Source organism: Pelophylax lessonae (genome assembly GCF_965119305.1).
Source record: "Pelophylax lessonae genome assembly, chromosome: 5".
Classification (NCBI taxonomy): Eukaryota; Metazoa; Chordata; class Amphibia; order Anura; family Ranidae; genus Pelophylax; species Pelophylax lessonae.
The window spans coordinates 67,254,917-67,268,431 of NC_138772.1; the positions used below are offsets into that span (position 1 = coordinate 67,254,917).

At 41.8% G+C, this 13,515-nt stretch overlaps 1 protein-coding gene across 3 annotated transcripts in view; it reads right to left on the reverse strand.

Moving 5' to 3' along the window:
- Window positions 1-217: 217 nt before the first annotated feature.
- HACD1 (3-hydroxyacyl-CoA dehydratase 1) overlaps window positions 218-13,515 on the reverse strand; it is a 96,988-nt gene continuing 83,690 nt past the window's right edge. For 2 of the 3 annotated variants that reach the window (XM_082258347.1, XM_082258346.1), the window contains exons 6-7: window positions 3,527-3,705; window positions 218-619 (exon numbers count right to left, since the gene is read on the reverse strand). In XM_082258347.1, the coding sequence (XP_082114473.1) occupies window positions 537-619; window positions 3,527-3,705 (262 nt within the window). In that variant the 3' untranslated portion in view covers window positions 218-536. The remainder of the gene's footprint in view (window positions 620-3,526; window positions 3,706-13,515) is intronic. The other variant, XM_082258348.1, reaches the window with a different exon arrangement.

Genomic DNA, 13,515 nt, shown 5'->3' on the forward strand with positions numbered 1-13,515 from the left:
TGGAGTGCGTATGGGACCAATCTGTAAAGTGGGTGTGATTTGGTTGCACCCACCCAGATGAAATGTGGACCGTGGGCAGGGTTAACAGTTTCACCCGGGATCATAATGTTGGCAAGAATGTAAAAACTTGACTTTATTTCCCTTTATTCGGTGTTCTGAGATGTTGTAGCTGATACAGTATTATAGATACAGTACAAAAATAAATAAGACAAATCACTGATGACTGACTGAGAATTCGTCTTCATTCTCTTTATAAAAAGATCACAAAGCACCTTAAAAACTCAATGAAAACATGAGTCAAATTTGGTGAAGGTTGAAATCTATAAAAAATGGTGGGTACGGGGGTTGGGTACAATTTAGGACTGGATGATCCAAAAATGACATAAATCCCAGGTCGTTTTGCTTTCGTTGGAAAAAAGTCTGTTGTATGTGGGACAAGGATATCCAGGATTTGAAACCAACAGGCCTTTGGGGTGAGTAGGCTTTGGAGATCAAAGAACCTCAGAGCGTAAAGACTTCTTTACAATGTTGTTGGGCTATTCCTCCTTCTCCACAAAGACTTCTCCATGCAGGACTTTTCTTCTTTGACGGAGCATGTGGAAATACAACTGGGGAAACACTGAAAGGAAAGATTTTAGATGGTGAATGATTTGTTAGGGTAAATAAATGATCAACAACATTATGGCCTCGTTCATACTGCTGATTATGGATGTACACCACCAAGGAAAAAAGTGTATTTCTGCTGCGGGAAACACTAAAACTAAAATGTAATTTTCTCTTTCGTTCATTGACGGACACAGCTCCTGATATTCTTAACCTTGTGATACACTGTTTCTACAGGAGTAGTACACAGGAAGAAAAGAAATCTGGCTATGCTCATGGGCAGTCCCAGTGGGTATACTCCCTCTCTCTGCTATAAGCTTTCTGCCTAGTCAAGTGTGAGGACCTAGTTCCTTGCTGGGATCTTGGTCCAGGCAATTTTTTTCTTTTTTAGATAGAAACATTTTTTCTCCTGGATTTTTCCTGTGACTGCCAGACTGGGCGACGGGCTGAATAATCTAGATCCAGTGGTCGCCCCAGTCTGGCCAGCGAGTGCGTGCAGACCTCAGCTCCGCACTTGGTCATCTGCGACATAGCCCCACTGGAACGGGGGCTGGCCTGGGAGTTAAATGCCTCGCGAGGTCGCATACGACCGGGTCTAGGAGTGGATCCAAGCGTTCCTCCTGGCCGACAGCCCCCCATTTCGATAGAGAGGGGTTCTGTCTGGAGCGGTGCCCGCCTGGGTCCTGGTATGGTGAGTAGCTGTCCCCCCTCTTCACCTGGAGGGTTTTGGGGTGGACGTGGGCCCCCCCTGTGGGACCCCTGGGTTCCCCCCTTCCCGTTAGGCACCCCCCTATTCAGTGTCCCCTATCCTTCCTTACCTTCCCCCTCCACATATGCTGGGGCTGTGTGGGTGGTTTGGTCCACCTCCTGGGGTGGGGGTAGGGCACTAGCTGGCAATGAGCGCCGCTGACGACTGGAGGATTGACTAGCGGGGGGGGGTTGTACCTGGTGGGGGCTCCTGCCAAGGCCCCCTGTGCTGCCTGGATCTGTCCTTGAGGCCTGGGCTCCCTCCTGGATCCCTGTAAGCCTTGTGGTGCCACGCGGGGCCGCCTTTAAATGCACATAGCATCATAGTCCATAGGGTTCAATATTGAGTGCCACCCTTTTCAGCTATAACAGCTTCAACTCTTCTGGGAAGGCCGTCCACAAGATTTCAGAGAGTGTCTATGGGAATGTTTGGCCATTGTTTTAGAAGCACATTTGTAATGTCAGGCACTGATGTGGACAAGAAGGCCAGGCTCACAGTCTCTGCTCAATACATCCCAAAGGTGTTCTATCAGGTTGAGGTCAGGACTTTGTGCAGGCCAGTCAAGTTCCTCTACCCCAAACTCCCTCATCCATGTCTTCATGGACCGTGCTTCGTGCACTGGTGAGCAATAATGTTGGAATAGGAAAGGGTCATCCCCAAACTGTTTCCACAAAGTTGGGAGCATGAAATTGTCCAAAATGTCTTGGTATGCTGACGCCTTAAGAGTTCCCTTCATTGGAACTAAAGGGCCAAGCCCAACCCATGAAAAACAATCCCACACCATAATCCCTCCTCCACCAAATGATTTGGATCAGTGCACAAAGCAAGGTCCATAAAGACATGAATGGGTGAGTTTTGGGTGGAGGAACTTGACTGACCTGCAAGGAGCTCTGACCTCAACCCGATAGATTATCTTTGGGATAAATAGAGCGGGGACTGCGAGTCAGGCCTTCTCTCCAAACAAGTGCCTGACCTCACAAATGCGCTTCTAGAAGAATGGTCAAACATTCCCATAGACACACTCCTAAACCTTGTGGACAGCCTTGCCAGAAGACTTGAAGCTGTTATAGCTGCAAAGGGTGGACCAACTCAATATTGAACCATGCGGACTAAGACTGGGATGCAATTACATTTCAGGTCTGTGTAAAGGCAGGTGTCCCAATACTTTTGGTAATATGGTGTACATGTAGATCAAAGTTGTCAGGTGAGAGTATATCTGGTGAAGAATAGCACTGTGACATGAAGTAGTGGATGGGAGGACCATGGTAAGTGCTAATGAAAAGACGTTAGACACAATTTTTTAAAGCAGAATTGATTATTTTTGGTTGATTATTATTTTTACTTCTTTCTGCGCATGCGTGAATCGCGTGGCACTTTGTCAATGGGCCAAACTTTTGGCTGAGTTGGTCGCAGCGAACTCAGCAGGAAGTGGTAGCGGGTACCTGTCAAAACCAGATACCCGCTCCCTCCCACAAGGTATCAAATGTGGCACTAGAGGGGGGGAAGAAGGCAAACAAGCGGAGCTTCCCCTTTTGGGTGGAGCTCTGCTTAAAGTTCTCATTTTTACGAAGTGTAGAATGAGTGACTTTTTCTTTCCGCTGCTCCCTGCTTGCGCTCTATGGCTCCCTACCAACATTCAATTAGTGAGAGATAGTCTGAAAGCTGTGTCAGCTTTACTCTCATCTTAGAAAACCTATAATGCTCTGTAAGTGCTGAGTCATGCGTGCACCCTGTATTAAATGCTATTTCTTTGTGTTAGGGCTTATTCACAGTGCATTGTAAAATACCTGTCACTGCAAGGACACACAGAAAACAATTATTTCCTATGTGTCCCGTTCACAATTAAATAAAGCCCAGAGTTGCAGTATGAAGGCATGCTGCATTTTATTGCAGTGCGCTATACAGAATTGCATGTCACTGTATGAAGTGGAGTTTGTACAAATCCCCCCCAAAAAAAAAAACACTACGCCTACCGGGGACGGACAGCTGCCGGAGAGGAAAAGCGCTCTGGCAGCTGTCCGTTCCTGTGTTAATACAGCCTAAAATAATTGATAGAAATAGTAGAAAAAGAAATAAAACAGCAATGTAAAAAATTATTATACAGTTTAAGTGTCAAAATTATGTTTTCGTTGTTTTAACTGCAAAAATAACATTGCAAATAATTGTCTGACTCACATGGTACATAAAAACACATGACGCCGATAAGGAAGTAGTAGTAATCGAAGGAAACGTTGTACTTGTTTGGAAGTCGTAGAGAGTACATCGCAGTCTTCCGCACGTACGGTAAAGCAGCATAAATTGTTAAGAGTTCACCAACTACACCAACAGGATACAAGACAATAAATAAATTATACCTGGAAAAGAAAAGCAGATAGTGTTACTCCATTTCTAGAATACAGAAGAAAAGAACAAGCTTTATTAATGGAGAATTCCAGTACAATTATGTGTAGAAGCTAATATAAAGGAACTGTATGATTGTGTTTAATTTATTTTTGGTATCCTAATTCTGTGATATTAAACAATTGACCTCAGGAAGGTTTAACCTCCTTTATGACCAGGCCATTTTGTGCTATTCCGCACTGTGACACTTTTAACTGGCAATTGTGCGGTTATGTAACACTGCACACGAATAAAACATATCATTTTCTTCACACAAATAATTCTTTATTTTGGTGGTATTTTATTGCCGCTGGGTTTTTTTATTTTTTACTCTATAAAAGAAAAAAATTTTGAAAATTTTGAAAAAGAAACCAACAACATTTTTAACTTTCTGTTACAAAACATATCCAATAAAATAAAAGGTCTTCATTTCTGCCACAGTAATGTTTTGAATTAATAAAAAAAAAAAAAATTTCACCTCAGCAGGAAATAGCGCAACATAAAATTTTTTTGCATTATTTGCTCAGAATGAATTTACATGCACTTTCACTTGGTAAATTTATGAATTATTATTTATTTATTATTTATGAAAATACACCTCTTAAGGTGTATGTATAAACTTTAATGCCCATCGTTTTAACACAGTTGCCTCTTAAAAGAACACTTTAACATTTTTGAAAGTTGATATATGCCTCCAGTCACCTCCTGCATATCTGCAATCGGACTGGGAAAGACAGATGCAGCACTAGGAGCCAATGACGATGTGTGGCGATGCGTGATCGTCAGAATACACATCTGATGATGCGACACAAGGGGGCAGGGTCTCCAGGTGATGTCACTGAGTGACCACATCCCCATGGCTATATAAGAAGCTGCAAAGAGCGGAGCCAGCATAATCACGGGAGACATCGTTGGAGGACCGAGGGAGAAGACCGGAGGTAGAAGATCGGAGGGAGAAGATCAGAGGGAGAAGATCGGAAGGGAGAAGATCGGAGGGAGAAGATCAGAGGGAGAAGATCGGAGGGAGAAGATCAGAGGGAGAAGATCTGAGGGAGAAGACCAGAGGGAGAAGATCAGAGGGAGAAGATCAGAGGGAGAAGATCAGAGGGAGAAGATTGGAGGAAGAAGATCGGAGGAAGATTTTTAATAAAGGACTTCTCAAAACCATCTCTTGTCATTATTTACACTATACTTTTTTTTTGGGGGTGAATGGGTAGGGTACAATGTACCCCATACTCACTCACATAGGGAAGGGGGGACTCCCTTGTTACAGGGGGTGTCCAGATTCCGATAAGTCCCCTGCCAGCAGACCTCCACAACCACCGCCCAGGGTTGTCGGGAAGAGGCCCTTGTACTCATCAACATGGAGACAAGGTGCTTTGGGATGGGAGGGTGCACCACCCCCTTCTGGACCATACCAGCCCACACGCCCTCAACATGGGGCGGTGGGTGCTTTGGAGCAGGGGGGCTCTGCACCCTCCGCCCCATGGTGAGGGCGTGTGGGCTGGTATAGTCCAGAAGGGGGTGGGGCCGCTCGCTTGTCCCCTCCCCTTTCCTGACGTGCCAGGCTGCATGCTCGGATAAGGGTCTGGTATGGATTTTGGGGGGACCCCACGCCTTTTTTTTGCGTGGGGCTCCCCTCAAAATCCATACCAGACCCGAAGAGCCTTGTTCGGAATCTGGGGGGACCCCCACGCCCGTTTTTTTTCCCATTTTGGCATGAGTCCCCCCTTAGGATCCTCAGAGCACAAGTCATAATGATCTGAATTGGATGCGACTTCCATTCAAATCAATGGACTCCCATAGGGAACCATTGATTTTCACATTTAAAAAAAACGTATAACATGGCTTAACGCTGTATAAGCAACGTTAAGCAGCCTTTAGCAGTGTCAGACGTTTTTACAGCTCTGGCCCTCAGAACGCAATGGCCCTGGGTTTTTTTTGCAGCTTGAAAATGCCTATGCCACTTACAGGAGCAAAACTTCTGTGTGTGCATGAGGCCATAAGATAACATGGAGGGGCATTTTTAAGCTGCAAAAAAAAAAAAAAAAAAAAAACCTCTGATGCTCCAAAAAAGCAGAAATGCCCTGTGTGCATGAGGCCTTACTGATAGAAAGAGACAGCAGAGTGAGCAGCGGTGGTACCGTATCAATATGTTGCTGCTGCTTAATTTTTCAATTAGCAGGCTGCAGAATGGGAGGTGACACTACTGTAATCCTTACCTATAATAGAATAAGCGGTGTCACCCTCCTGGTTGTACTGTCCCACAGAGGTGTTTGAACCACAAATGTGGCTGACAGAATTACAATTAGAGAATATGTTACCCCAACATTTCATATTCCTAATTTGTGCCTGCTGTACTATGTATAGTGCTGTGAAAATTAATTGCTCCTTCCCCTTGCTAAATCATGAATAAACTGTGATTAACCACATTTTTTGAAAAGCTTGGGTAAATTTTACCTGTCCCGTTCAGGTTTGATTATATGAAGATTTTATTAATTAGTCATCAATGTCAAAGAAAAACATTTTACAAAAAGGTTATAGAGAAGATTTTTTAGATAAAACAATCAATGAAGTAGCACTTTTACCAAGATCTGAGTGTTTGAAGAAACGGGAGCCTAAATCGAGATCAGAATCAAATCAGCACCAGTGGAGTTTTATTACTAATTTTCATCATCAGTATAAGAATATTGAAAATATAGTCAAGAAACATTGGTGTATTTTAGGTATGGACAGAGATTTGGGACCACTTATCCCTGATAAGATCATTTATAGAAAAGCCCCAAATTTTGGTAACAAGGTGGTTAAAAAGAATTTTGGATCCACATGACTAACAAAAATTTCTTATTGATAAAAAAGTTTTTTTCCATGTCGAAAATGCATTTCTTGCAAGACGGTATGAATTAGTAATAGAGGTGGAACCTCTATTACCAATATTGATAATAAATAATTCACTATAAATTAATTTATCACGTGAAATTTAACACATGTGGTTTATTTATTATGGTGTCCATGTGGGCTCTATTATGTTGGGAGAACAAAAAGACTATTACAAATTTGTATCTCCGAACATATAGCCAACATTAAAAAAGGTTTTAAAAAACATAGTGTTCCCCTTCATTTTAGAGGAAAACATAATAGAGACCCTTAACTTTTTTGTGGAATTGATTGTGTTTATTCATCTTGGAGGGGCTCAAATCCAGTGAGAGATCTATCACAAAGAGAAACTAAATGGATTTTTTTTTATTGAAAAGTCTCGCCCCAAGGGGGTTGAACATTGAATTAGACCTAAATTGCTTTATTAGTACTTATTAGTTGCATGTTTAATTATGTTATCATGATTTATGATTGTAGATCTTGTCAGGTTGAGCATGGGTTAATTTTTCACGCATTTAATGTCTCTTGCAATCAAGTTCATTTATAATTACCTATATCGCATTTGCCATGCTCCGTTCACGGTATGTGGAGTGGGAGCTGCACATATTCTGGGTGGTGGAGTCACAAAACTTCCTAATGGCGGATAGTAACTTATTAGCATATCCAATTGTATACAAATGTCATTGCCGTGCTGTACAGCCAATACCAGGACGAAGTCGGAATGACGAAACGCGTTGGAACGGCAGCAACTGGAAGTATTTACCCAGGCAAAGCGGAAGTGACGTTCGGGAACATTGCGAGGAGTCTGGTAAGATATGGAGTTTATCTTTCTCGGTCCGCTGTGACCACAATCTGTCAGCCCACTTGCTTCTTTTATGTGCTATTGTTTTTTTTCATCAATGTGAGTGCAATATATGAGGAATATTTTTAATAAAGAGCTTTTACAGTATCACACTATGGGCATTTCCTCTTTCTCCCTATATCCATGCCTCACCTCTATGGAGCACCAGTAAAGCTTGCACACCCTTTGAGATTGTCATTAACCCTTGCGAGGGTCCCCGCTTTTGTTTGCCAATATGAGAATATTTGGCATATACTGTATATCTGGTGAGTGGACAACCAAGAGGGAGTTGTGACATTGATTTACGCAGTGTGGTGCAAAGTTCTTACCAAACGTTTTTCTGCATGGACTTTGGACTTGATTCAATTGAATCACTTTATGCATTGGTGATTATGTTTAGCGCCACTATCTACTGTTTGATTGTTTTCTCACTAGAGTAAATATGTTTGCAATATATTTCCCTTTTAAGTGGTAGTGGTAGCTGTTCACTAAAATTTAATTTTGCTTGTATTATCATCTTTTTGCTGAGGCGCTGTGGTAGGATCATTATAGTTAGGGTGCCCTTTGGGTGGATCCTGTAGTTTTTGACTGCCAGACCTGTTGAATCAAGAAATCATTTAAATAGAAGCTTTCTAAAAAGTGAAGTACCTGGTTTATCCTGCCACTCACCTTTCTTCCTTGCTCTAAACTGGCCACACAAAGTACAGAAGCTGATTTGTGTTAGCCTTGTCAGTTTTCATCCTTTGACTGGCAAGTCAGAAGTACTGGACACAGTGCAGACAAACGGCATGCCTGCATGGTTTAGTTAGTTACGTTTTAGTTTTGTTAAGTCACCATGCCCCCAACCAATCACAGCCTGCCTCTGGCACACACCCCCTCCCAATCACGGCCTGCCTATGGCACACACCCCTTCCCAATCATGGCCTGTCTCTGGCACACATCTCCTCCCAATTATGGCCTGCCTCTGGCACACACCTCCTTCCAATCATGGCCTGCCTTTGGCATGAACCTCCTCCCAATCATGGCCTGCGTCCAGGGCTGGTGCAAGGATTTTTATATACATAGGCGAAGGTGCACCATCCTTCCACCACCCCAACCCTAGACAGCAGCTCTTCTGGGAGGACAGAACTCTGCACCTTTCTGAATGAACCCTTTCATCAGAATATACAGAGTTCTCCCTTATACTGTAGGGGGAACTCTGATGAAAAGGGGCTCTGGGCACTGTGATTTAAGGGGGAAATCTAGCAACTCTGATGTAAGGGGGCTCTGGTGACAAAGCCCCCCTTATATCAGAGTTCCTCTTTACACCAGAGTTTGCAGAGTTCCCCCTTACAGTGTCCTCCTTACTCACCCCTGATCTTAGGGTCCCCGGTCCGACTTACCTCTTGCATTGTTGTCCATTCAAAGCATGCAGACTGTAGGGCACTGTGGAGAGGTGGGTGGGCTGTATGGCTTTGGGGTCAGGTGGGTGGGCTGTAGGGCACTGCAGGCTGGCACAGGCTAGGGCAGGCTGTTGGTCCTTCCTCTCCCTCACTCCCATCTTTTTGAAAATAGTAGAAACAGGAGCCAAGCACACAGACATCACGTGCATCCTCCTGTGCTTGCCCCACTGCCACAGTTAGGCAGAGCTCAGCTGTCTAATCATTGACCGGCCTCAAAACTGTGCATGCACAGAATAGACGGGGAAAACTGGAAATGTATGGGCGCTCTCTACGGACATTTATGGGAAGGAGAAAAGCATCCTTTTTCAACAAACTGTCCCCATGTTTCTTGCTCTAACTGCTCCATTTCCCCTGTTCTGTCTGTCTCCATGTCCCCATGTCCTCTGCTCTATTCCCATCTCCCCTGCTCTGTCCACTTTCCACCATGGCTTCTATTTTTTTTTTTTAAATATGTGTGTAACTCTGCGCTTGTGAAAAACAACAAATGAAAAATAATGATGTACAAATCAATATCACCTACGGAAAGGTAGCAAACGAAAAGGTGCCCAAATATATCAACACCAAAATATTTTGCTATATACAAATTAGGTGCACTGTTCCTTTAAATGATTACCAATGCTATGGAAGTGCTTTTAAATTTGCAAAATCGCAGAAATACAAAATATCTTACATAAGCATACCCTTATGTACAAAGAAAAAATATCCATCCTATATGTGTGAACCACAATACGGTGCAATGTGATAGATGGAGAACAGTTAATATATATATATATATATATATATATATATATATATATATATATATATATACATACATTCTAAAGTGCTAGTGCAATAAATTATATGCATAAAACATGCAATTCGTACAAAAAGTCCAATAAAATTGTGCCGTGATAAACTTGTGCAGATCCACTACAAGCTGTTTACACAGACTTCAGTGTAACATCACCAAGACCAATCACATACCAACTTCACTCAAAAAAGCGACAATGCAGGTATAATAGCTTTCTCCCAAAAGTGGCCTTTTGCCACTCTGTCCAGTCCAGTACCAACCACAGGAAACCCGGTATATGCAAAGAATAAAGCACGCTATAGTGCATTAGCAGGACAAACTGTGCCGCTTTATTAAAGTACTGTATTTACAGCAAAGGATAAAGAGACAAATTGTTTTTTTGGCTGGGTAATGCACTATACCATGATTTATTTTTTGCATATACGGGGTTTCCTGGGGTTGGTACTGAACTGGATGGAGTGTGGAAAGGCCAATTTTGGGAAAAAGCTTATATACCTGCATTGTCACAGTCAGAACTATTAGAGGCTAAAAAGGAATCATATAAGGCCCATACATATTATTTTATAATAGCAGCCTAGCCTAGCAGCCATTTTGTCATGAGGTGAATGTAAGTTCATTGTCCTTGGGTAAGATTTCCTATAGACAATTTTAAAGTCTCAGCAAAGACTTTTTCTAGCCATAAATGAAACAGGCCCTAACATCCCACTAAGATAAGATCCAGTCATGATGGTGACAGGCCAGGTTCTAATGAGGGTGATGTCATTCTTGTCTGCCTGTATTTTCCCAATGAACAATAGATCAATATATTTTATTTAGGGCTCATTTAAAATATGCTTGAGGAAACATTATTATTATTATTGTAATAATTGTATAAGCAACAATATTATTATATCATCGTATTACGTGAGGTATATACATTGGCCTACTAAATTGATTAAGTTCTAGGAATGTATTGTATACTATTGTTTTAGTTTTGTGTGTAAAGAGCTAAGTACTATTCCACTTAAATGGCTTAACTTATAAAGAAATGTTTATATATGTACAGTAAACCCCCCCTCCATTGCGGGGGTTACGTTCCGGACCCAGCCGCGAAAAGTGAAATTCCACGAAATAGAAAAACCCTATTAAAATGCATTGTAGGCATGTTTATTTTACTGTCACTGTACACTGTAAGCATTTTAAGGTCTTTAAACACACTTTTAAAACAACAGAAACTCATTTAAACACATAAAAGATACTAAGAGACAGAGCAAGAGCTATGGAAAACACAAAAATATTTCATTTTTAATGATTTATATAGTAAAATAACATTACAAAAATACCCGCGAATTACCGGGACCACAAAAACTGAACCGCGATGGAGCGGGGGATTACTGTAGTTATGAATCCTACAAGCCAGACACTATTCTTGACAGAATATGACATGGACGGTATCCCACATGAGATTTAAGTTTCTTTCCTAGGCTTTGGGAATTGAACAGAACATGAAAGGAGTAAGGTGCTCTGATGAGGTTCTGAGGCTGATGGGAGACAGCCTCAGAAGCTGAGGCTACCCAAACGTGATATCTCAGACAACAAGACAAATAACTTTGTTTGGTAAAGTATATTTTTCTATTTTTCCTACAGGCAATTCATTTGCCAAATACATTTGACTGAACCATTCTTTTTCTTATAGCATCAAGATTTGAATTTGGATCATTCTAACTGCAGTATGATTGATCTAATTTTTCTTGGGAATTTTAGGCTGACTTTAGCCATAGTAAATGGGGCAGTTATGATGTATTCTTTAAAATAGATTAACTTAATAGAAGTTTATGTTACCAAAAACTATCTGGACTTTTAGCAAGTCTTGGTGCATGGTGTAACAATTTTTGTCCATGCATTTCTTTTAAACATTGTGTTGTGAACATCTGTTGGCTGAGAGAAGTCACGTGTTGTGACAGGAGTCACTTTGGGCATGGGGGTTGTGGACTCCAAATTCCTTTAGAGAGGTTGGGGGGCACCATGCCCAGCCTTATGGGGCTCTCTTATGTTTAAGTCACCCTGCATCTGTTATGGATGCAGGGTGACCAAGAGGGTGGTGAACACTGAGAATATGGTTGGACTACTTCAAATGGGACAATAATATGCATTAACCATATCTCTCAGGAAATATGGAGATCTATCTTATTTCTTTAGACTGTCAGGCACAGGAAGTGCAGCTCCTAATATGGTCATTTCAGGAAGTTCAATGTGGAGACTGACTGTCTAACAATGTTGCTTTTGTCTGAGGTGGCTTTCCATTCACCTATTATCAAGTGTGCTAATGAACTCACCTGTGTCTGCTAGGGGATTTAATTACACAGAGTAAGGTGTATTGTATAGAAACCATTGTGTGATGTGGTGGGTGGGTCTGTTTAATTAAATCATGTTGTATTCTCAAAGTGTATATAAAAGTCTGAAAGTTGGTCGATAAACGGTTCATTCTGGTTTCACTCCAAAACTTGTACTGTCGAGTTATTGGGGTAACTATAGCCAGAATCACGGATCCCGTGTTCCAGAGCTTAGGAAGCAGGTTACTGGCGGAGATACACCATCAGTGGTGTCCGGATTCCGTCAAACGTGTCAAATCTGTTATATTTTGTTTCCATCTTTTGTGAGCTCATGGAAAGCTATTAATCACATTCCAGAAGTTATGGGTTTTGGTTACCTTGATATTCTGTAATAATATTCTTTGATTGCATTTCTCACATTACCTGTGTGATACATATTATTGAATTTTGTTCCACATTTTGTGGTTGTTACCAGTTATCTTTTTGACATTATTCTGCACTGAATTATTTAATAAATATATATATTTTTGCACAAAATTGTATTCCTCTTATCTTCAGGTTAGTGCCACTTAAACAATCTCGAATGTTAGTTGATTTATGGAAATAAGTTGAGAATCTCCTTACTTACAGATCCTTGCTTATTTGCATAAATAGACACTGTTTATCAGAGCAGTATAAACATTCTGACATCACTTTTCTCTAGTAACACAATGGCTGCAAATATGCAGCAGATGACAAGCAAACATGACCTCATAATTTTAAGAGGACAACTTTTTTGGTAAGCAGATGGTATGTGCTCTGTCTTGGTGATAATACACTGAAGTTGGTGCAAACAGTTTATTACAATGCAATTTTATTGAACTTTTTGTATGAAATGTACAGTATGTATTTACTGCACTAGCACTTTAGAACATACATATTTAAATTTTTCTTAATATCTATCACATTGCACTTTAGGCACCTTTATATGAGCAGTCCAGTTGGACCCTTCATTCTCTTCTATGAAGCAGCGGGTGTAATCTTCAATCCAATCCGGTCCAATAAAAACAAATGGAATGATGGATTGGATCAGATTTCAGTTGGGTGTAAACAGACAGCAACGTCTGGGCTCTGTCCCACTCAGCTCACAGATCCCCTGCGGAGCAAAGCGGAGTACACCCCACCCCCCTCCCCCTGTGTGTCTTCTGTTCTGTCATAAAATCTCCTTTGCTCTGACCCCATGTAGCTTCTCTAACTGTCCCATCTCTTTTTCTCTTGCTCTATCTCTCTTTCTCTGTCCTCTAGTCCCCGTGTGTTCACTCTAGAGAGGGTTCCCATGTACATGCAGTGGGCTGTATAATAAAACTACACACAGTCAGGCAATAAAAAGGCATTTAATCCATGCCCTACCTTCCCCAGAGGATCGTCATCTGTGCCATTCTATCTCCTGTGCCTGAAGGCCTAGCCCCCTGGGCTCATTCAGCTCCTCCCCCTGGTGTCCCGGGCTCCCTCTCATCCTTATCACCTCCAGTTCAGTGGCG